We start from the raw sequence: 26,136 nt of genomic DNA on the forward strand, positions 1-26,136 counted from the left end.
CGTGTTACGGTGAGTTTCCCGCTAGGAGTTTGCGATGCGGCGAAAAATTTGCTGCAGCCCAAACTTGAAGCAGGAAACTTACTGTAAACCTGCCTGTGTGAATGTACCCTGTACGTTCACATGGAGGGCAAACCTCCAGCTGTTTCAAAACTACAACTACCAGCATGTACTGACAGACCGTGCATGCTGGGAGTTGTACTTTTGGAACAGCTGGAGGCACACTAGTTGGAAAAGCTTCAGATAGGGTCTGTTACTTAACTCAGTATTTTTCAACCAGTGTGCCTCCAGCTGTTGCAAAACTACAACTCCCAGCATGTACTGATCACCGAAGGGCATGCTGGGAGATGTAGTTATGCAACAGCTGGAGGTACACAACCACAACTCCCAGCATACCGAGACAGCTGTTTGTTGTTTGGGCATGCTGAGATTTGCAGTTTTGCAACATCTGGAGGGCCAGAGTGATCTCCAAACTGTGGCCCTCCAGATGTTGCAAAACAACGAAGCCGTATTCTACAGCTGTATTTCATATTTCCCGCTGGAGCCGTGATCATGGCTGCGAGCAGGAAATATGAAGTCTGCTCTCCAAAGCAACTATTGTAAGTCGCCCAAAAACTGCTTAGGTGCACATGTGACTTTTTGTGTGACTTTTGTAAGCAAAAAAAGAGCTCTAAATCCCTTGATAAATCTCCCCCTATATCTTTGTGACACTTAAATATCATATGCGCAATAATGTGGAACAGGGTATATAAATTAAGTATCCTTGTAACAGTATGGACCTACAAAACAAAGATACATTTTCACTGAAAAGTGCTTCGTAGAATTGGAATCTCCCAAAAGTTACAAAATGGCTTTTTAAAAAAAAAAAAATTTGCCCCACAAATATTTTTTTTTCTGGTTTCGCAGTTGATTTTGTGGTGAAATGATTGATGTCATTACAAAGTAAAATTGGTGGTGTAAAAAAAAAATAAATGAATAAATAAAAAAGCCCTCATATGGGTCTGTAGGTGCTAAATTGAAAGTGTTATGATTTTTAGAAGGTGAGGAGGAAATAGCGAAAGTGCAAAAATTAAACATGGCCTGGTCCTTAAGGGGTTAACAAGCAACTGTACCTAATAAAGTGGCCAGTGAGTGTATAAGAAGTACACATAGCTGTGGCTAGAACAATGGAGGAGCAGCGGGGAAAACCATGAGGAAACACAACAGTACCAAGGAAAATATCGCACTATTTCGGAGTGTGAGACTTAAATGGTTTAGCTGCTGACAGTAAGTTTTGTGTATAGTACAGCTTTATATATCCGTTTTTGTGGACATTGCAGCCACCAGTAAGGACATAACTTGTGCCATATGTATTACTGATGAGATTGCTACTGATGCTACAGGACAGTATCAAATGTGTTGACACATTGGGGGATATTTATCAAAGGATTTAGATTTAGGTTTTTCCTGTCTAAATTTGTAGCACAGAAAGTCGCAGTCTAAATATGTGCGACTTTTTTGCGACTTTTGCTGTAGAGGATTTTTAGAACATGATGCATGCAAGTCTATTTTAGACGGAAATGCATTGGAAAATGCATTGGGGCTGAATTTATCAAAAGCGACTTTTCAGCGACAAGTCACATCGGCTGGAAGTACGCCGAAATGTCAGACCCTGTTGGAGCAGGTTTAAATATAGACTAAAGCATAGATCCCGAAGTCTGTGCACAGAATTTATCAAGAGCCGTGCGCCTTTTAATAAATTAGGCGCACAATAGACCAGACTAACGCTCTGTAGTTAGGTCTATATTGATGCGGGACATAGACAACTTTGATAAATCTCCCCCATTGTGTCACTACTAGAACATGCAAATAATATATTAAACTCTGCATGATATAAAGGTTACAATTACATTTATAAAGAGGTATTTCAGCTCATGCAGTAACGCCGTATCCTCATATAAACACATTAAATACAAGCTGTTCTTACCTGGCTTTACTATACAGTCATTTTTAAAGGAGACGTCACCAATATCTCGGATATCAGTCTTTACAACAGAAAAGCTGTTAAAATGAGCAAAGTTGTTAGAATTTGTATACAATCCATTACCCCAACAAGTAATGATAACTCCACTTACAATTTGCCATCCTTAAAAGAGCGCACTAGAGTAAAGTCCTTCTTCACAGCTATATCATCCCGGCAGTCTGGTGATACTACCTGTAAGAGAAAGACACATTGACTTGGATGAGTTCCAGAAGAAACCGCACATTTCTTATTTAGAAACTAATGCATTAAATTCTAAATTCAAGACAACAAGCATGTTTTATCACAATATACTAAATTACATCCTCAACTCCATGTAAAGGGCACGAATGATATCATTTTCAAAGACACTTAAAAGTGTCACTGCCATATATAAAAATATTTGACATATCTTAGATACATGTCGAAAGATTTTATGGCTACTGAGACCTTCACCAACTGCTAGAACAAACAGGAAGCTTAGTAAATACATTTTTTCCCACCATTTTCAAGCTGCAGGAGGCATGCTCTGTAGACTCTCTATTAAAGGGGTTATCCAGGAATTTTTTTATATTTATATATATATATATATATATATATATATATATATATATATATATAAATCAGCTGGCTAAAGAAAGTTAAACAGATTTGTAAATGACTTCTATTAAAAAATCTTAATCCTTTCAGTACTTATGAGCTTCTGAAGTTAAGGTTGTTCTTTTCTGTCTAAATGCTCTCTGATGACACGTGTTTCGGGAACCGCCCAGTTTAGAAGAGGTTTGCTATGGGGATTTGCTTCTAAACTGGGCGGTTCCCAAGACACGTGTCATCAGAGAGCACTTAGACAGAAAAGAACAACCTTAACTTCAGAAGCTCATAAGTACTGAAAGGATTAAGATTTTTTAATAGAAGTAATTTACAAATCTGTTTAACTTTCTGGAGCCAGTTGAGATATGAAAAAAAGTTTTTTCCTGGATAACCAATTTAAATCTATCTCCTACAGCAAAGCAAGAGACTGGAAAAGGAGTTTTCATTTGAGCAATTCTCACTGTTCCTTTTAATAATCAGTGAGGGTTTCAGCACCCACACCCAAATAGATCAAAACTTTTGAAATGTCTCTAGGACACAGCAAAAGTTCTTCTAAATGGCAATGACACTGTAAGATTTGTTCAGATTTTAGTCATAGCTTCCATTTTTAACATACAGAACTGCTACCGTCAATGGGGGAGATTTATCAAAATCTGTGCAGAGGAAAACTTGCCCAGTTGCCCATAGCAACCAATCAGATCGCTTCTTTCATTTTTCACAGGCCTTCATAAAAATGAAAGCAGCAAGCTGATTGGTTGCTATGGGCAACTGGGCAAGTTTTCCTCTGCACAGGTTTTGATAAATCTCCCCCAATATTCTTTAAACAGATCTTAGCAAATCCTGGCATATTCAATTGACTTGTAATGGGGTACATTTTCTTTCCAGTTGAGTTTGGCAGTTTTTTTGGAAAAACTGCTTTTTAGGCTATGCTATTATTGTTATCAAAACCTGATAAAACCAGAAAGAAAAAAAAACACCACACCAGTTTTAACTTAAGTGACTATCTGCACTTTTCATGTCGTAGTGAGCTGGGTGGGAACTTTATTGCTAGGCTAAGGGGTGTGTGATTAGGAGCTTCCGGATCGTACAGCCCAGACATTATTCATGCCTCCTCGGACTCCTAAGCACATCTCTTTAGCCTATTCCATTTTGCAATAAAGTTCCCACCCATCTGACAATTCAATGGAAAGTACAGATAGTATACTAAATCGTAAAAGCCTCCTCATGCTCATAGCAAGAAAGTAAAAGCCCAATTGGAATCAAGGCATCCAAGCCTATAAAATAATAATAATAATGGCATTTCTTGCACAGACCAGGGGTCATCCTTAATAAATATGTGAGGTTTACTGCTGCCATTCACCTATATTAACTCTAGTATATAGCTTCTACAAACCTTAAAGGGGTACTCCAGTGGAAAACTTTTTTTTTTATCAACTGGTTGCAGAAAGTTAAACAGATTTGTAAATTACTTCTATTAAAAAAATCTTAATCCTTCGAGTACTTATTAGCTGCTGAATACTACAGAGGAAATTATTTTCTTTTTGGAACACAGAGCTCCCTGCTGACATCTCTGTCCATTTTAAGAACTGTCCAGAGTAGGAGAAAATCCCCATAGAAAACATATGCTGCTCTGGAGAGTTCCTAAAATGGACAGATATGTCAGCAGAGAGCACTGTGGTCATGATGTCAGCAGAGAGCACTGTGTTCCAAAAAGAAAAGAATTTCCTCTGTAGTATTCAGCAGCTAATAAGTACTGGAAGGATTAAGATTTTTAATAGAAGTCATTTACAGATCTGTTTAACTTACTGGCACCAGTTGTTAAAAAAAAAGTTTTCCACCGAAGTACCCCTTTAAGGGGTATATTAGCGATGTTAGATTGTGATAAAACAAGAAAATAGGGAATGCTAGTCTGTTTAATACTGACTGTGCCCAGTGGTGCCACTCCAGTACCTCTTGCTAGCTATTTTTTTTTTACATGGCTGCTGCAATCACATGCCCCCATACCCACATACATCACACTGCAGCCAATGTAAAGAAAACCAGCAGGGAAGACCGGGCAGGACTGGATGTGGTGAAGATTAAACTGCTTTTTTTTTTGTTTTTTTCACAAACTCTGGGAAAATGTTTCAATAACTCCAACAATCCATTTAAGGCTATTGTTCACAAAGGTTTTTTTTGGATTGTGCTCTCAACCTACATTTCATCAGTTTTCCTCATTTCCCCAAAACGTCTGCAGTATATATATAATTTAACTTTGGCGCTGTGATTACACCAGACATAAAAAGAGTGCACAGTACTCATTGTAGACTGTTCCATATCTGAAGATTTCCTTTTATTGCATTCAAATGCATCATGCTTGCAAGAACCTAACTTGCACAAAATGACAATAAAATTAAGGGAAAAATAGGCCAAACATGTTCCAAATATGATCCTTAAAACAGAAATAAGCAAAAAAAATAAAAATAAAAATAAATAAATAAATTGAGGCTTAATTTGCTTTGGTTTGCTTGCTTTATCTCATCATCTGGATGTCCATAATAGATACTCCCCTGATCTGAAGGAATTCATCGTTTCAGCCACCACATTTTTGTTAACACCTCATTTTCTTATGTTTAACCCCTTAAGGACGCAGGGTTTTTCAGTTTTTGAACTTTCGTTTTTTCCTCCTTACCTTTTAAAAATCATAACCCTTTCACCTAAAATTCCATATTATGGCTTATTTTTTGCGTCACCAATTCTACTTTGCAGTGACATTAGTCATTTTAACCAATAATTCACAGCGAAATGGAAAAAAAAAATCATTGTGTGACAAAATCGAAGAAAAAACGCCATTTTGTAAATTTGGGGGCTTCAGTTTCTACGCAGTGCATATTTCTGTAAAAATGTCACCTTATCATTATTCTGTAGGTCCATACGGTTAAAATGATACCCTACTTATATAGGTTGGATATTGTCGTACTTCGGAAAAAAATCATAACTAATCATAACTTTTTTATTTTTCCATGTACAGGGCGGTATGAGGACTCATTTTTTGCGCCGTGATCTGAAGTTTTTATCAATACCATTTTTGTTTTGATCGGACTTTTTGATCACTTTTTATAAATTTTTTAATGGTATAAAAAGTGACCAAAAATACGCTTTTTTGGACTTTGGAATTTTTTTTACGTGTACGCCATTGACCGTGCGGTTTAATTAACGATATATTTTTATAGTTCGGACATTTATGTACACGGCGATACCACATGTTTATTTTTATTTACACTGTTTTATTTTTTTATGGGAAAAGGGGGGTGATTCAAACTTTTATTAGGGAAGGGGTTAAATGACCTTTATTAACACTTTTTTTTTTTGCAGTGTTATAGGTCCCATAGGGACCTATAACACTGCACACACTGATCTCTCATGCTGATCACTGGCGTGTATTAACACGCCTGTGATCAGTGTTATCGGCGCTTGACTGCTCCTGTCTGGATCTCAGGCACGGAGCAGTTATTCGCCGATCGGACACCGAGGAGGCAGGTAAGGGCCCTCCCGGTGTCCTGTAAGCTGTTCGGGACGCCGCGGTGGTCCCGAACAGCCCGACTGAGCAGCCAGGTTACTCTCACTTCAGACGCGGCGGTCAGCTTTGATCGCCGCGTCTGAAGGGTTAATACAGGGCATCACCGCGATCGGTGATGTCCGGTATTAGCCGCGGGTCCCGGCCGTTGATAGCTATCACGCCCCCTCCCGTAGGCTTGCATTGAGGGGCAGAGTGTGACGTCAAACGGGGGCGGAGGCGTGACATCACACGCCACTGGCCCTGCGGTCGACCGTAATCAGACCCGGAGCGAACACGCTCCGGGGACTGATTACAAACGGGGTGCCGCGTGCATAATCACGGGCATCCCCAGCTGCGGGACTCCCGCAATCAGGCATCTTATCCCCTATACTTTGGATAGGGGATAAGATGTGTAAGCACCGGAGTACCCCTTTAACCCTCACCCACCCCCATTTGCCAGGGTTGGGGTTTTTGTTTAAAGTTCCATACAAGTCTATGGGAAATATATGTTACTGCATAACTTCCAAACGGCTAGAGATATTTTGATAATACTCGGTCACATGTTACTTATATGTCCACTAAAAATATAGGATACGTAAATTAACCCTTAACTACCCCCATTTGTGAGGGTCTGGGTTTTTGTTTAAAGGGGTTCTCCAGGGCTTAGACATCTTATCCCCTATCCAAAGGATAGGGGATAAGATGCCGGATCGTGGGAGTCCCGCCGCTGGGGACCCCGTGATTTTGCACGCGGCACCCCGTTTGTAATCAGTGCCCGGAGCGTGTTCGCTCCGGGTCTGATTACAGTCGATCACGGGGCTGGCGGCGTATGACGTCACGCCTCCGCCCCCGCGTGACCTCACGCTCCGCCCCTCAATGCAAGTCTATGGGAGGGGGCGTGACAGCTATCACGCCCCCTCCCGTAGGCTTGCATTGAGGGGAGGAGCGTGACGTCACACGGGGGCGGAGGCGTGACGTTACACACCGTCGGCCCTGTGGTCGCCGGTAATCAGACCCGGAGCAAACACGCTCTAGGGAATGATTACAAACGGGGTGCCACGTGCAAGAGCACAGGGGTCCCCAGCAGCGGGACTCCCATGATCAGGCATCTTATCCCCTATCCTTTGGACAGGGGATAAGATGTCTAAGCACCGGAGAACGCCTTTAAAGTCTTATACAAATCTATTGGAAATGTATGTTCCGGCATAACTTCCGTACGGCTGAAGATATTTCGATAATACCTGGTCCCATGTTACTTATGTGTCAAATAAAAATATATGATAGTTAAATTAACCCTTACCTACACGCTTATATAACAGATGGGTTTTTGTTTCACTTCCCATGAAAGTATATGGGAGTTCCAGTACCTTACTCCACAAGCTCTGCATCTCCTGGTGAATGTGTCAGTCCGGCTTGCAAGCCACACCCGCCAAGCCCCATCTCTCAAAGGCACGCCCACTGTTTAAGCCACAACCCTTTTATTTTCTACCATTTTTGTGCATCGGACTGGCTTGCAAATCACGCTCTTTTCCACAAAGCCACGTCCCCTTCTGTTTCTGGCTTACAATATCTTTATCACAACTCAGTCCCACCTGAGGACGGGCTATGAGGACGGGCTATGAGGTCGGGCTATGAGGACGGGCTATGAGGACGGGCTATGAGGACTGGCTATGAGGATGGGCTATGAGGACGGGCTATGAGGAAGGGATATGAGGAGGGGATATGAGGTTAGAATATGACAACAATATATGAGAATGGGATATGAAGTCAAAAGCTTCATCCTTTGCTGATTTTCCTCCCCAACAAGGATTAGGAAGGAAAAACCAGGCAACGCCAGGTATTTAGCTAGTAGAAAATATATGGCTTGTAATACGATATTCCAAGTCAGGTCATGTCACCCAAGGCATGTAATCAACAATATCCCATATGGTGAATAGGTTAGATTAAGAAGAAACTGTTCCGATGATACTACTTTTGAAAAATAATCAATGTGTCTGTATAACAGATTAAAAGAGAGAGGTTATGGGCACACAGTTTTAACAAAGGCTTATGAGAAAGCAAAAAGTCTAAATAGAAATGTCCTTATTTCTTCCTCCAAGAAATGTTCTCATGGTACACCACAAAAGGAGAATAAAACTTTACCTGTTTTTGTAACGAGTTATAGCAACAGTATTTACCTATTTTGGAGAATGATGAGGTATTACAGAATATACACAAAATGAAAGTTAAAAATGTATCCATGGTTCTCCAATAGGAGTTACATTAATTGTAACACCACTATTGTTATTTATCTAGCAGCATGCACACAATGCCAATCTCAGTGTTGAGGGATGTACATCTAATTCCTTGAAAACTAGGATTAGACAACATATCTGATGCTAGAAGTGATCAATTAACCATGTCAGCATTATCTAAACATTTCAAGAAATCACATGTCTGGGATGTATCCACACTATGCATTAGTGGCATTGAGAGAGTACACAGAAATATACAAGGAGGTGATCTTACAAGGATTATTGTTTTGGGAACAAGGCAGCCCAATGGCATGAATATGCAACATGATCTCATTATGACTTAATAATGTACTATATGTATCATGTTGCTTTGTTTGTAACTATTTGATACTGTATGAGTGTGGACCATTTGTCTTTTGATATGATCTACTCATACTTACCATCTATGTCAAGTGTTTGTATTTCGATGTAATCCAGAAATTCCATTTCTGAACCACCATCCATGCCATTTTCTTAGGAGGTTTCTTGTACAACTTTTAGATCTATAATATCACTTGCACGTGACTGTTTTAGATGTGTATAAATAAGAGTTTTATTCTTTGTACATACATGCCATGACTAAGGATCACTGCTGATCAGAAACGTGTTGGCGTTATGTTATCTGATGTATTCCTGTTGATCCTACAATAAAGAAGATCATTTTTTTGCACCCTATCTTTTGCTGGACAACTCCTTTGTTCATTTGCTGTTTGAGAAGGGGAGCACTACCGCCCAGTCCCTGCACAGGTTCTGTGAAGGTGGAGGACAGAGCTGCTTTGTGCTATTGTGATATAAATGCTTATGGATTAGGCACCCAAATATACTGACAAATCTTGGCTCTTTATTAAAATAAGGACAGAACAACAGCTGATAAGTTTTATTAAAGACAAGTCTTCTTAGCAGGACCTGCCCTCTCAGTCAGTTACTGGCTACAGTAGTATCCTACTTTATTTAGTAATTGGCTCAGAAAGCAAGGAATAAGTAGTGATGAGTGAAGGGACCAGAAGGTGGTGGAAGGGGGTTACAGGGGGCTGGGGGAGGAGAGTATAACTTATTTTTTTTATTTCTAAAGTGCCCCCAACATGGAGAAACACATTAAATAATGTTTCCAAACTGACTAAATTACGGAAGTACCATTAGTTTTCTGGTACAGCCACAATGGACAAACATTTTGAGGATTTGCCAACCAGATTAACTTTTGAGAAAATCAACCACGTTTCTGCAGATAAATGCACAGTGGCTAATCATGCAGAGGAACATTGGGGCCCGGGCCAAATATGTAACATTGCCAGTCAGACAATCACTGAATGAGGTGGGAAACCGCTGCTGCCAGCAATCAGCTGGGCTGCACTGTGGCATGTCGAGCACCAGAACTAGGAGGATCGCCCCAGAGGACAGGACAGCAATACCAGGGAGTGGCAGGAGGTAAGTTAAGGTTTACATGATTAAGGTTTACACGATTGGTGCGACCGCCATCAGAGTTATGCACAAGCTCACTCCACAAACAAACAACAAAAAGAAAGGAGATGCTGGAATAACAAAGCCTAAGTACGGTTCCTGATGAACTAAAGGCTGAAGGAAACGCGTTGAACCGAAATCTTACAGAGGAGCAGTGTGAACGAACACAAGGAGAAGACATCAGGTTTTTTTCTCACGTCCTCTATCTATTATTGCCACCATGTGTGTGAATATATGAAATGAAATCATCTTAGTATTCTAAAGGGATAGTGCAATAATATATGAAGCTTAAACATGTCTATTAACAAAAATAACTAAACTAGTAACACGTTTGCAAATGTAAAAATACTGCTTTAAATATATCTGGGATTAATTGAAGTTCATTTAAGAGGAACTGTGCAATATCCAATAAGGCGCTGATACACATGCAGATAGTGGACTTATTGGACTTTGTACAAACACCCATGGGACAAGGAAGCTTATTGCACAAAAAGTTATATAAAACGCCTTCACCTTGTTCACATTGATGCGATTTTTATGGATGAATAGTCTGGTGCAACATCTATATTAGACATTTCCAGTCTGTACCAATTTGTTGTGTGTGGATGATTGAGCTTGGTGCTAAATATCTGTAAAAACGCAGACATTCATATATAATAAATATTACGGACAATTACTGAAGCGTGTTCCCATAACATCAAAAGGAACAGTGCATGTAGTAAATCATCCATTTCAAACATATGGCACTGGATGCAGTAAATCACTAACAGCTTTACGGATTCAAATTGCGGAATTTGCATGAATATTTGTTCTTGGCTCTACAAACCAAGTGTGAACAGTGATCAAAAGACTGTGTAGTTACTAAAAGACTGTGTCGTTACTAGAAGTGTGAACAGTAATCTAAAGTATATGGCACTGGATGCAGTAAATTACTAACAGTTTTATGGATTCCAATTGCGAAATTTGCATGATTATTTTCTCTTGGCTCTAAAAACCAAGTGTGAATAGTGATCAAAAGACTGTGTCGTTACTAAAAGACTGTGTCGTTACTAGAAGTGTGAACAGTGATCTAAAGTATATAGCACTGGATGCAGTAAATTACTAACAGTTTTTTGGATTTAAATTGCGGAATTTGCATGAATATTTTCTCTTGGCTCTACAAACCAAGTGTGAACAGTGATCAAAAGACTGTGGCGTTACTAGAAGTGTGAACAGTGATCTAAAGTATATGGCACTGGATGCAGTAAATTACTAACAGTTTTATGGATTCCAATTGCGAAATTTGCATGATTATTTTCTCTTGGCTCTAAAAACCAAGTGTGAATAGTGATCAAAAGACTGTGTCGTTACTAAAAGACTGTGTCGTTACTAGAAGTGTGAACAGTGATCTAAAGTATATAGCACTGGATGCAGTAAATTACTAACAGTTTTATGGATTTAAATTGCGGAATTTGCATGAATATTTTCTCTTGGCTCTACAAACCAAGTGTGAACAGTGATCAAAAGACTGTGGCGTTACTAGAAGTGTGAACAGTGATCTAAAGTATATGGCACTGGATGCAGTAAATTACTAACAGTTTTATGGATTCCAATTGCGAAATTTGCATGATTATTTTCGCTTGGCTCTAAAAACCAAGTGTGAATAGTGATCAAAAGACTGTGTCGTTACTAGAAGTGTGAACAGTGATCAAAAGACTGTGGCGTTAATATAAGAATATAAGAATACAATGTTGGGGCTCTCATCTGTATGAATTAATGTGGAGAGGTGAGCACCAAGAAAGATACCAACATATGGCGGTGGCAATACATTCTTAGTTTTTTCACGTGGTGCGATTTTTTCCAAAAAGTTTTTTCATATTTTAATGGATACAATAAATATTAACATTTTAAAGGTTCCCTATTTTTTTCATTTTTGATATATTTATACGAGTTGGGAGACCTACATCCTTTGGATCATTATAGTTTTTTCTATTACTAAGCCCCTTAAGGACATTGGATAAAAATGTATTTCCTGATCCGCTGATACTTAGTTCACCAGGATGTACATTTACGTCCTATACGTGCATGGCAGATCCCGGCTTCTATCAGCAGCCAGGGACTCGATGGAATACCAGACATCAACAATTACGCTAATGTCACAACATTAACCCCTCAGAAGCCCTGATCAATACTGGGGCACCTGTAATGGCTGATCGGATTGCCCACGGCACGCCTAGGCACAGAGGTGGCTCTAGACTTTTTGAGGCCTTAGGCAAAAATAAATCTGAGGCCCCCCCAGCGCATACAAAGAAGAGAAAAAAAAAAGTAAGCAGGCGATATTAAAATTAACTGTATAAATTGCATATTTTAAAACAAACTTTAATATATATCATAACCTCGCTATTCACAGCTTAGTAATGGCTGAATACTACAGAGGAATTTTTTTTCTTTTTGGATTTGTTTTCGGTCACAACCACAATGTTAATGTCCACAGCAGCATATGTTTACTGCTCTGGACATTGACAGAGGTGTCAGCAGAGAGCACCGTGGTCGTGACAGAAGAGAAATCCAAAAGAAAAGAATTTCCTCTGTAGTATACAGCAGCTAATAAGTACTGGAAGGATTAAGATTTTTTTTTAATAGAAGTAATTTACAAATCTGTTTAACTTTCTAGCATTAGTTGATTTAAAAAAAGAAAAACGTTTTTCACAGGAGTACCTGCCTTTCACCGCTCACTACATGATGGCACAGTCAGATATATAACTCATCTCTGACTGTGCCATCGTATAGTAAGCGGTGAAAGGCAGGTAAAAAAAAATAAAAAATAGCAACTGGTCCATTTATAAGCCACACACTTCACCCCTGCTTTTTTGCCCCCTGCTTGGGTGAGGCTGAGGCATCTTAGATTTATTACAGAAATAGCACAGCAGTACAGAGTATTTCTGGAGGGAACTGTAGTGAGTCAGACTGTCTGCCTCACTATAGTCCCTGCCAGAAATACTCTGTGCTGCTGGGAAGCCTATTCCATCTTCTACCTGCCTTTCACCGCCCCCTACATGATAGTACAGTCGGAGATATGAGTTATATTTCATTTCATATACCGTATTTATCGGGGTATACCACGCACCGGCCTATAACACGCACCCTCATTTTACCAAGGCTATTTGGGTAAAAAAAGTTTTTTACCCAAATATCCTTGGTAAAATGAGGGTGCGTGTGTGCATGTCTATACCCCGATACACTGTTTCTGACCACACAGAAGCCCCCAGGAAAGGCAAGGGGAGAGAGGCCGTTGCTGCCTGCTTCTCTCCCCCTGTCTTTCCTGGGGTCTAGAGCCCTGTTACCGCCGCTTTTCTCCCCTTGGCTATCGGCGCCGCTGCCCTTTCTCTCCCCCTGGCTATTGGTGCAACTGCCCCATTGCCGGCGCCGATAGCCAGGGGGAGAGAAGTAGTGCCTTCAATGGGGCAGCGGCGCCAATAGCCAGGGGGAGAGAAGGGGCCGCTGCCCTGTTGCCTCCCCCATCCCTGGTTGTATAATTACTTGTTGCCGGGGTCGGGTCCGCGCTGTTTCTGGCCTCCGATGTGGCTATTCGCAGGGGAGGCAAGAAGCAGCGCGGACCCGACCCCGGCAACAAGTAATTATACAACCGGGAATGGGGGAGGCAATGGGGAAGCAGCGCCAGCAATGGGTGCCGCTGCCCCTTCTCTCCCCCTGGCTATCGTCGCCGCTGCCCCATTGCGGCGCCGATAGCCAGGGGGAGAGAAGCGGCGGCAGCAGGGCTCTAGACCCCAGGACAGGCAGCGAAGCCGGCAGCGACGGCAGGTCTCTGCACCTCCAAAAGCCGCTGCAGTTCATTGATTTAAAGCGCAGTTAGACTTTAGGCTAAAAATTTTAGCCTAAAAAATGCGTGTTATACGCCGATAAATACGGTAACTTATAAGTCAGACTGTGCCATATTTCAGTGTTAACATGACATAAATTCTGCATGAATTTTACGCGCAGAATTCCGCCTACATTTTTTGTCCATTCACTTTTAATGGAATTCTGCAAGAATATTCACACAGCAGAATATGCAGAAATCCCTTGGACTGGAAAGATATAAGTGTTATTTTAAGTTTTTCTGGACTTTGTCTGCAGAATCCTGTTGAAGTCAATGGAGCTTGATTTCTGACAAATTTGTGCGGAGTTTTCACTGCATGCATGCAGATTCTGTGCAGAAATAGCATGGAATCTGCACAAACTTTGACAGTTCTATTAAATAAAGTCTATCTTTTACTGAGCTGCGGAATCATGTGGACTTTGTGAAGAATTTTCCGCACAAAATCTGCGTCGATTCCACATATGTTAAAAAACTGCGCAAATCTGCACAAAACCAATGTGTTTGCAAAATTCACGCAGATATGCAGATTTTACGTTGTGTGAACGTGGCCTCAGGCTAGAATTCGACTGAGGATTTTCTAGCAAAGACTCCATAAAAAAAACGTCCATTTTGCCGCACAGCGTTTTTCAGCAAAACGAAACGCAGCTGCCAGATGTTAGCTGCAAGTCAATAGTAAACTGCAAAATGCCAGATCCACTTGCCGTTTTTCAGTTTGGCATTTTTTTCAATGATTTTGGTGTTTTTCAGCTATTTTGGGCTCAGAGGCTGTTTTTTCAAAACGCCCTACAGAACCTAGTTTGGCGTTTTTGGCACAGAAATCGTGGTGTTTTCCTCCCAAGAAAACGCCATGTTGGTTTTGACTTTGGCCTTTTTGCCGGCGATTTTTATTCTTCCAAAAAGTAATGGAGATACTTTTATTTATTAAAATTTCGTAGGGTACCATTAAAAAAAAAGAATTATAAAAAAAAGATACAGTAGTGATGGAAAAAAATTGTTTTTAACGAAATTCATCATTTTTATTACAAAATTTTTATTAATTTTTAAACAGTGATCAATTTATGTGCAGGCAGGGCAATAAGAATGTAGCCAACAATAATAAAAATGTAGTGTGTGTGTTTCACTTTTTATCCCATTTTTTAGGTAATACTATTACTCACAGCATGGAACACACTGTTCCATGATGGAAGTAGTAGTACCTGTACTTCTGACACACGCTGTGATTCTTCTGTATAATGTATAGGTGCATATACTATATATATAGCTTCTAGCTTGAGGTTTAGGTCTCCCAAATATTGTATCAACAAAGCGAAAGGGAACCTTATACTGAAAATATGATATTGTATATAATGTATAGGTGCGGCCAGTGTCAGAAGTGACACTCGCTGCGATCTGTCTTTTAATGCAGGTATTCAACTCCCAGCATGGAGCAGAGAGTGCTTCATGATGGGAGTAGTAGTACCCGCAGTTAAGGACCTATCACAGCAAGTGTCACTCCTGACAACCGATGCGATCGTCCTATCTATTGCAGAGATGCGGAGCGGCTTTCTCCTGCTCTCCGCATCTCTGCACTATACTCCGGCCAGTGATGTGAATAGAACATCATATTTCCCGCTGAGAGTGGGGATTGGCTGTAACCATCTGGCCAATCCCCAATCTGGGTGGAAAATATGAATGAGTGATGTGAATTTCTATTCACATCACTGGCCGGCCCGGAGTATAATGCAGAAATGCGAGCGCTGTATAGAGCCACACCACATCTCTGCTATATTATGGATGATCGTATCGGGTGTCAGGAGTAACAACCGGGGAGATCTGTCCATTAGTACAGGAACTACTTCTGCCATCATGGAACAGTCTGTTCCATGCTGGGAGTAGTAGTACTACCTAAAACAATTGAGAAAAAAAGTGAAACACACATTTTATTAAAACATATTTAAAATTTATAAGGATAAAAAGAGGGGTACCAAATACCTCTAGACTAATACCATAAAACGGTACATGATGATGAAATTACAGAAAAATAAGTCGGACTGTGCTTCACTTTAAATGATGTACAAATTTAATATAAAATATTACAAATGAGACAAAATAAATAATGCAAATCTAATACATAAATGCCTCCTACCACAGGGCCCTTGTGGGGAGGTATGGTATTGAAATACAAAAAATATATTAAAAAAGTGATTAAAAAATAGCATGTAAATTATATTCTACCGCTATCCCAATATTGTGCAAACTGACATAATGTACTTTTGTAAGGTACACTCCGTTCTCATGTGGTTTAGAACAGTTCGCAAAATGATATAGTTGCCAACTCCTAAAGGTGGTTTTTGGCTGGACGTCCGAGAGATAGATGTATGGAGGCTGTGTCCAGCGCTAGTATGCGCTTACGGTGACGGGCCCGGATGCCACAGGCCAAAGAGAAATCACCGGTCACGGAATAATTCTGGAGATGGATGCAGGCTCGATGACAGATGTAGTGGAGGCTGTGTCCAGTGCTGGCATGCGCTTGCGGTGACGGGCCCGGTTGCCGCAGGCCGAGGAGAAGTCACCGGTCACGGAGTGGCTCCGGAGATGGAGGTATACTCGGAGATAGATGGATCTTACTCCGGAAACAAAGGAAGGAAAGCCTCGTGGAGGATCTCTCGGCGTCTGGTAGAATGGTGGATGGGATGCAGCCAGGTGTGAAAACAGCAGATGATAGAGTTGTATCGGAGGTAAGTGATAGCGGTTTGTGGATTGCGGTGGTCATGCGATAAATATTTCTTTCTCTAGACGCGTTTCAGGGTACTTTATATTTATCGCATGACCACCGCAATCCACAAACCGCTATCACTTACCTCCGATACAACTCTATCATCTGCTTTTTTCACACCTGGCTGCATCCCATCCGCCATTCTACCAGACGCCGAGAGATCCTCCACGAGGCTTTCCTTCCTTTGTTTCCGGAGTAAGATCCATCTATCTCCGAGTATACCTCCATCTCCGGAGCCACTCCGTGACCGGTGACTTCTCCTCGGCCTGCGGCAACCGGGCCCGTCACCGCAAGCGCATGCCAGCGCTGGACACAGCCTCCACTACATCTGTCATCGAGCCTGCATCCATCTCCAGAATTATTCCGTGACCGGTGATTTCCCTTTGGCCTGTGGCATCCGGGCCCGTCACCGTAAGCGCATACTAGCGCTGGACACAGCCTCCATACATCTATCTCTCGGACGTCCAGCCAAAAACCACCTTTAGGAGTTGGTAACTATATCATTTTGCGAACTGCTCTAAACCACATGAGAACGGAGTGTACCTTACAAAAGTACATTATGTCGGTTTGCACAATATTGGGATAGCGGTAGAATATAATTTACATGCTATTTTTTTATCACTTTTTTAATATATTTTTTGTATTTCAATACCATACCTCCCCACAAGGGCCCTGTGGTAGGAGGCATTTATGTATTATATTTGCATTATTTATTTTATGTCTCATTTGTAATATTTTATATTAAATTTGTACATCATTTAAAGTGAAGCACAGTCCGACTTATTTTTCTGTAATTTCATCATCATGTACCATTTTATGGTATTAGTCTAGAGGCATTTGGTACCCCTCTTTTTATCCTTATATTATATTTTGTACTGGTATTTTTTTGGTGTAAATACTTTCCATTTAGCCTCGACTAATCTATATTGTGAGCTGCACATACCCCAATTTCTTTCATATTTAAAATTTAATTATAAAAAATATAAAAATTTCGTTAAATACACTTTTTTCCATCCCTACTGCATCCCCTTTTTTTTTTTTTTTTTTTTTGTACCCAACAATTTTGGGGTAAAAACGCCAAAAGGGGCCAAAAAAAGGCAAATTCCACACAAAAGGTAAAAACGCCAGAAAAAACACCAAAACGCAGGGAAAAGCCTAAAAAAAAAGCTGTGCAAAAAACTCTGTGGAATCCTACCCTTAGGCCGGTTTCACACGCCAGAATTTCTGCATGAATTTATAGCCAACACACTTCAACGGGATTACTGCAGCAGAAAATCCCATTCAAGTGTATTCGCTATATATTCATGCAGAATTTTCATGCAGAATTCAGTGCAGAAATTCTGCAGTGTGAAACCGGCCTAAGTTCACACAGCAGAATTTATAGCCAATACACTTCAATGTTATTCCGCTGTTCCATTCACACAAAAAAATTCATGCTCCAGAATTTTCGCTGCAGGAATTCCATTGAAGTGAATTTGCTATAAGTGAATGCAAAATTCCATGCAGAAATTCTGACGTGTCAACATAGCCTTAGGCTTAGATTTTCTGTGCAAAAACCTCAAGGCAGGACGTCTCTTTTTCGGTGGAACCCTCCCAACCCTTCCTTATTAGCTCATTCACTATCTATAGGGTATGCCATTGGTTCTCAACCTTTTTTGCCTGACTACCCCTTGACAGCCCATTCCCAAAAAATTGTACCCCCATATTAGCGACATTTTGTAATTATTATAGTATAATTCATATACTTTACTTTCCTCTATAACAAGTCTCTCCCTATCTCCCAAGTCTCCTGATTTACAGGTAACTTCTTCTCTAACCGGAGATGTTTACTTTTCTTTTCTTCACTATCTGGCCTAGACCCCCATTAAGATTTCTCCCATACAAGAATTCTCCACAGAACCAGCCAAACAAACATTTTAGGCTCCTTTCTGCAGTACAATACCCACCTATTTACAAACTTCCATGTTTATTGTCACATACAGTAATAGTAACCACTTTGCGTCCCCATAAAGTTGTTAGGCCCCCTCTGTGCCCCCAATTATAGCTGTAGGCCCCCAAACTGCCCCCATATATAGTTGTAGGCCACCATACTGTCCCGCTTTGGTGCTCCACTGCTCCTCTGGTCTGGGGACCTATTACTATGGCTCATAGCAGAAGGTCCCTGGTCTGCAGGGGCAGTGGAGCAACAAAGCTAATGGTAGTTACTGCCCACAACAGCCCAGTCCCCACGCTTCCCCTTTGCTGTCCTCCTGCTCTGCTCCTCAGTGCAGTGACATCAGGCTCACCTGATGTCCCATGCAGTGATCTTCTCCGGAGCGCAGCAGGGGCCTGCGTCTTCCTTCCTCCACAGTGCAGTCAATAATCTGCGCCTGCAATGTGTGCTGCATGGAGGCGGACATCACGTCTCCTTTTTGTGTAGGACACAGATACAGCTCACACAGAGGGAACTCCTCTGCTGTATGTGCGTGTACCAGAGGAAGGCCCAGTCAAAGGACTGGTATTATATAGGAACAGTTCTCCGGGTCTTGAAAGCCAAGAACCCTAATTTGTTGACCTCTCTCCCTGTCAGTCAGAAAGAGTTGTACTATAGAGAATTAGAGGCTAGATTATGTCTGAAAGATGGAATCTTCTAAAGCAGTGGTTCTCAAGCTTCCTAATGCCTCAACCCTTTAATACAGTTGCTCATGTTGTGACCCCCAACCTTAAAATTATTTTTGTTGCTACTTCATAACAGATATTTACATTACTATTCACAGTAGTAGCAACATTTCAGATATGCAGAATGTATTTTAATTGTTAAAATTGAACATAACTAGAGCAAAGTGATCACAAAAACAATATGTAATTATATTTTTAAATTTAATTTCTAATGATAAATAAATCACATTTTGTCTTCAAGCTTGGAGTAGTCTCAGGAGGGGCACTATCAGAGTATTTTGTGTTAGCGGACAGAAAATAAGGTGTTGCTTACAGAAGGTATGTAGTGTCCCCAGGAGGTAGTGGCCCCTAGTAGGCCATGCTCCCAGGTAGTTAATGTCCCCCAGATAGGTAGGCATACCCTCTGTAGGTAAATCCCACAGATAGCTGCCCCCTGTATGAAAATCCCCTATGTAGGTAGTAGGTAGCCTCCCTATTAGTTTGGTAGTTTGTCCCACAATTATTTAGGCAGGAACATAATAGATAGTCCCCCACATTAGCTAGGCAGCAGAGGTCCCCCACATTCAGTAGGCAGCAGTTCCCCCACATTAGGTATAGGTGGAAGCAGTTCCAAACATTAGGTATAGGCAGAAGAGTTTCCCCACAGTAGGTATAGGCAGCACTACGCAGGTCTCATTTTTGTGTAGGCTGCAGATGCAGCTCACACCCAGAGGGTTTTTGCATTATTGCAAGTTATAGTATCCCGGTCATAAGGACATACTATCTTTATAATTACTGTCCTTGGTGGGGACCGCAGAGGCCGTTTTTTAAGTGTTATACAGTGTTCCTGTTGTATACAGAACTGAGGTGAGAAAGTTTGTATATAAAAAAAGAAAATCCATAATCCATTTCGAAATGTGAAAATTGATTTTTATCTGGACTTATCCAGGGGTTCAAAACTTAAAAGATCCTCCTTTATACCCTGTTCCAAATTATTATGCAAATTATATTTGAGTGACACAAAGGTTAAATATTTAGTTTTTTAGTTTAACTCATGGATGGCATTGTGTCTCACGGCTCTTTTGATCACTGAAAACAATCTTAAGGAAAACCTACTAAAGGTGGGTGTTCCACATTATTAAGCAGAGCACCATTTTCAAGCAATATGGGGAAGAAAAAGGATCACTCTGATGCCGAAGAGAGTAAAAAAGTTCAATGCCTTGGACGATAGATATTTCACGAAAACGAAATCATGATCATCAGCACTATTAAGAGATTTGTGGCTGATTCAGAGCACAGACGGGTTTGTACAGATAATAATAAATTGAGGAAGATTTCTGCCAGATGCATGCATCGGATCAAGAGAGCAGCTGCTAAAATACCATTACAAAGCAGCAAACAGATATTTGAAGCTGCTGGATCCTCTGGAGTCCCACTGACACCAAGGTGTAGAGTCCTCCACAGTCTTGCAACTGGGCATAAACCTTCTATTCGGCCACTACTAACCAATGCTCACAAGCAGAGACAGCTGCATTAGGCAGAAAAATATATGAAAACTAATTTTAAAACAGTCCTGTTCACTGATGAGTGCCGTGCAACCCTGGATGGTCTAGACGGATGGAGTAGTGGATGGTTGGTGGACGGCCACCCTGTTCCAACAAGGCTGCAACGTCATTAAGGTAGTGGTGGAGTCATGTTTTTGTCTGGAATCATGGGAAGAGAGCTGGTCAGCCACTTTAACTCTGACCTCTGCAGAATATGTGGAGTTTTTGACTGACAACTTTCTTCCCTGGTCCACAAGGAAGAACTATGCTTTCCGTAATAAAATCATCTTCATGCATGACAATGCACCATCTCATGCTGCAAAGAATACATCTGCATCAATGGCTGCTATGGGGATAAAAGGAGAGAAAGTCTTTGTGTGGTCTCCATCCTCCCCTGACCTCAATCCTATTGAGAACCTTTGAAGCATCATCAAGCAAAAGATCTATGAGGCTGGGAGGCAGTTTACATCCAAACAGCAGCTCTGGAAGGCTATTCTGATATCCTGCAAACAAATTCAAGCAGAAACTGTCCAAAAACTCACAAGTTCAATGGATGCAAGACTTGTGAAGCTGCTATCAAATAAGGGGTCCTATGTTAAAATGTAACGTGACCTGTTAAAATGTTTAAAAAGCTAAAATGTTGTTAAAAGTTTGATTAAAATAGCTTTTGATTTCAGTAAATATGCTGCAAAAACAACTAATGACAATTTTCAGTTCTTTACAACCTATAAAGTCTTTTGAAACTTACTGTGCGTAATCATTTGGAAAAGTGCATTGTTCTATGTTTAAAAAAAAAAAATACTGTTATCATTAGGAGGTTTGTTCAATAAAGTTTGAATTGCACTCTTAAAGGGGTACTCCGCTGTTAGACATCTTATCCTCTATCCAAAGGATAGGGGATAAGATGTCTGATCGCATGGGGCCAACCACTGGGGACCTCCGCGATCCCCCCTGCCCGGTATCTCAGCAGCCCGGAGCCGTTTTCGCCGAGGCGGTGCAGGGGACGGGCATCGTGATGTCACGGCCCCCTCATGATGTCATGCCCCACCCCCTCAATACAAATCTATGTGAGGGGATGTGACGACCCTTCCATAGACTTGCACTGAGGGGGCAGACATGACGTCATGATGCCCTGTCCCCTGCACCGCCTGTCATGTCCGTGTGGTCTCATTTATGTAGGCATGACCACTCGTGAATTGAAGAAAACAGCAAGAGAACATGTACTTGGAATTATTGCAGCTAAACATGAGCCTGAGCTTTCACATTTAACAACAGTTCCTCGACACTTCAAAGTCTTCCATGACTGCGACCCTCGGGGCCTCAAGGTGAGGGGCATTGACTGCATTTTTCTCGGTAGTCGGGGTGGTAATTGGAAAATTAAATTGGCCCAACTGGAGAAAAAATGGATTTATAGACTAAAAACACTAAAAACCAGGGGTCTTAAAGGCGTATTCCAGGAATTTTTTTTTATTTGACTATGCTAAAGGGGCTGTAAAGTTAGTGTAGTTCATAATATAGTGTCTGTGTGTGACGGTTTTCTCATAATTCCAATATTTACTTATAACAGTATACAAAATTACTGTTGTCTCAGATTTTTCCCAGGTTGCAATGCAGCAGAGACCTGACTCATTAGTCAGCTGATGACAGGGAGCCTTTCTGCTTCAATGGGTGGAGCAATCGCTTGGTGGGAGAGAGATCAATCTGCAACAAATGCAACAGCTGTAGGCACCCTGATTGAAAAACCACAGGTCTGTTGAATGGATGCAGCTCATTTATGTTTCAATAGGTGGGGTGGCTGATGTGTGGCAGGGAGGAAAATGGAATTGTGGGATTTGTAGTCAAAAAAAGAAAATTTAAACAGGAAATACCAGTTCACAAAAAGCTAGCCACAGTGTTCTACAATACTAAAATCACCTTATGGTGGATAACCCCTTCAACTCCTTAAAGACTCAGCCCATTTGGGCCTTAAGGACGCAGACAATTTTATTTTTACGTTTTCGTTTTTTCCTCCTCGCCATTAAAAAATCATAACTGTTATATTTTCATCCACAGACTAGTATGAGGGCGTGTTTTTTGCGCGGCCAGTTGTCCGTTATAATGCCATCCCTCACTTTACCATAAAATGTATGGTGCAACCAAAAAAATACTATTTGTGTGGGGAAATTAAAAAGAAAACCGCAATTTTGCTAATGTTGGAAGGTTTTGTTTTCACTCCGCACAATTTACGGTAAAAATGACATGTGTTCTTTATTCTTTGGGTCAATACGATTAAAATACCCATGATAACATACGTTTCTATTACTGTTGTGCTTAAATAAAATGGCAAACTGTTTAACCAAATTAGTAAGTTTTAAATCCCCCTATTTTGAAGACCTAAAACTTTTTCATTTTTCCGTATAAGCGACATTATGAGGGCTCACTTTTTGCGCCGTGATCTGTACTTTCTATTGATACCATATTTGCTTATATAAAACTTTCAATTTTTTATAAATTTTTTGGGCAATAAAATGTTAAAAAAGCAGCTATTTTGGACTTTTTTTTTTTTACGTTCACCGTACGGTATCATTAACATTTTATTTTAATAGTTCAGATATTTACACACGCGGCGATACCAAATATGTATGCAAAATATTTTTTTAACACTTTTTTAGGGTGAAATAGGGAAAATGGGACAATTTACGTTTTAATTGGGGGAGGGGTTTTTTCACTATTTCTTTACTTTTATTTTTACACTTTAATAGTCCCCATAGGGTACTATTTATAGCAATCATTGCTAATACTGTTCAGTGCTATGTATAGGACATAGCACTGATCAGTGTTATCGGTCATCTTCTGCTCTGGTCTGCGGGAAGGCAGATCAGAGCAGAAGATGCCGGGAAGGCAATGGAGGCAGGTGAGGGGACCTCCGGCTGCCATGCTGGACGATCGGATCGCTGCGGCAGCGCTCCATTTTAGTGACCGCGATGCTGCAGATGCCGTGATCTGTATTGATTATGGCATCTGAGGGGTTAATGGCGGACATCAGTGGGATCGCGGGACTTGCCACGCATGATCCGGGCATCGCTCCGATGCTCGCGGTTATGCTTAGGACATAAATGTACGTCCTGGTGCGTTAAGTACCAGCTCACCAGGACGTACATTTATGTCCTACGTCGTTAAGGGGTTAATGGCCATGCCAGTTGAATACTACAGAGGAAATTCTTTTCTTTTTGGAATGCTCTCTGATGACATCACGAGCACAGTTCTCTCTGCTGACGTTATTATAATAATAACGCTTTATTTATTGTTGTCCTTAGTGGGATTTGAACCCAAGTCCCCAGCACTGCAAGGCAGCAGTGCTAACCACTGAGCCACCATGCTGCCCTTAGCATACATCTGCTATGCATGGTTGCTAAAATTGATAGAGAGGTCAGCAGAGAGAACTGTGCTCGTGATGTCATCAGTGTTCCAAAAAGAAAGGAATTTCCTCTGTAGCATTCAGCAGCTAAGAAGTACTGGAAGGATTAAGATTTTTAATAGAAGCAGTTGACATCTGCGAGAGCCACACCAGGTACGACACTCAGTGCTATAACAGTAAGCAGTTATTCATGAAAGTATCTATATATATTACGGATATCCATCAGCCTGCAAGACTAAGTAGTGACAACATTATATTGCCTATGTTACAGAGTTGAACTGTAGAAAGGGATTTTTTACGCACTTTCAACCTCTGGAGCACCCTCAGGGAGAGCCCACGCAGACACACAGTATCAAGCACTCTCCTCTACAATATCCATACAGATACAGTAATACAGCTCCCTAACAGGTACTAATAGGAACGATACTGCTGAAATCACCAATAGCTCCTTGCATTATATACAGATCGATTAACCCATTCTATACCACAGGAATATCACCCCCTCAGTTTACTATATCAGCCATTCGGACACCTGAACTTGCATATCCCTACCAATATCGCTTGCACCGGCGCGACTGATCCTCTACAGGTAGATCTCGCTATATAGACAGAGCTCAAGTCTATTGATACGTATATCATTTCACACAATTAAGCTATTGTGTTTTCATTTTTAGTCATCGGAAGAGCACTCCCTTACACCACTTACAGTTCCATCTGTATTACCAGGACCTCTCCCTCTTCCTACTGCATATACAGGTCAGTTTTAACTATAAAGTTACAATCGTTATGTGTCTGATTCAGCGCTTGCCAATTCAATAATACTTTTGCTATAATTTACAAATATGTTTAACTTTCTGCCACCAGTTGATTTAAAAGCAAAAAGGTTTTCACCGGAGTACCCCTTTAATCCTCTCTGTCCTTTCTGTTTTTAGGTTGCCTTGGGACTACTCTACTTGATATTTGTTCCTGCCTACTATTGCTGTGAACATCCTGCCATGCATCCTGCCTACTGCTTGAGTGTTTTTTTTACCATATTTAGTAACTCTTTTAGTATATGTATTTAATATACTTCTCTTCCACCTTAGGGCTTTTTACAAGATATATATTTTTTTTGTATGCTTTTTTGGCCAGTGAAGATTTTGTAATTTGAACATGTCACTTTATTAAAACAGCTGCTATCTACGTCAATATGTAGTTATATTTTCTATTATTACTTACTTTGGGTATTTATTAATTTATCCCAACACTAATTTATTTGTACACATTCTATCTATTCCATTTATATCTCACATATATTATTATCCTTTAGCCAGTGTTGGCTATACATGATGCACTTGACACTTTATTTACATTACAGCTGCTATTTATGTTAACACTTTTTGGCACTCTATTTTTATTTTTATGTCGAGATAGGAGGTCGAGATAGGAGGTCGAGATAGGAGGACGGGGATAGGAGGACGGGGATAGGAGGACGGGGATAGGAGGACGGGGATAGGAGGACGGGGATAGGAGGACGGGGATAGGAGGACAAGATAGGAGGACGGGATAGGAGGTCCGGATATGGGGTTGGTATATGACAACAATATATCTCGCTTTTTCCCATCGAGTCTTGATCAGGTCAGTCGGAGAGACTCAAAAAGTGGTATATGTCGTAGGGTTTGGATAGCCTTTAGGAACAGAGCCCTCACTGATCTATTTCTATTGGTGACATAAGTTATGGTTCTTCCCCTCAACACCGCTTTTGCTATGTCCCAGAAAAGTCTAGGCGTGGTCGAGCGTGAGTTATAATTTCCTGTATATTCCAGCCACCAGCCTTTTAGGTGTGCCTGGAAGGCTGTATTAGCAGAAAACAAAGAGAGGAAGTGCCTTATAATATCTGTGACTTTGGGGATGACGAGAGCAATTCCACATGGTCAGGAATAACTATATCTGAAATTTCCAAGGTCAACACCCTGGTTAACAGAGCTGGGGAGACCAAGTAGTAATCTATGCCATGCTGACCACACTGGAGTGAATAAGGTGTATTCCCTCATGTCTAGATGTAGTTGTCTATATGTGTCTGTCAACTGTGTTGTCGTAAGCAGTCCC

At 40.9% G+C, this 26,136-nt stretch overlaps 1 protein-coding gene and 1 long non-coding RNA gene across 9 annotated transcripts in view; one reads left to right on the top strand and one right to left on the bottom strand.

The window, feature by feature from the left end:
• Positions 1-26,136, bottom strand: part of ARID4B (AT-rich interaction domain 4B) — a 424,644-nt gene that overhangs the window by 183,524 nt on the left and 214,984 nt on the right. For 6 of the 8 annotated variants that reach the window (XM_056566987.1, XM_056566988.1, XM_056566991.1 and 3 more), the window contains 2 exons: positions 2,112-2,191; positions 1,964-2,037 (listed from right to left, as the gene is read on the bottom strand). In XM_056566987.1, the coding sequence (XP_056422962.1) occupies positions 1,964-2,037; positions 2,112-2,191 (154 nt within the window). Of the gene's footprint in view, positions 1-1,963; positions 2,038-2,111; positions 2,192-3,203; positions 3,262-3,569; positions 3,609-26,136 lie in introns of those variants that run through there. The other 2 variants (XM_056566994.1, XM_056566992.1) reach the window with 2 other exon arrangements.
• LOC130362464 (uncharacterized) lies at positions 3,345-25,216 on the top strand. The gene is made up of 5 exons (XR_008891433.1): positions 3,345-3,379; positions 24,320-24,456; positions 24,539-24,637; positions 24,723-24,804; positions 24,981-25,216. It is a non-coding gene; the product is annotated as an uncharacterized LOC130362464 (long non-coding RNA).

The sequence above is a fragment of the Hyla sarda genome, chromosome 3, assembly GCF_029499605.1.
Source record: "Hyla sarda isolate aHylSar1 chromosome 3, aHylSar1.hap1, whole genome shotgun sequence".
NCBI classification, from domain to species: domain Eukaryota; kingdom Metazoa; phylum Chordata; class Amphibia; order Anura; family Hylidae; genus Hyla; species Hyla sarda.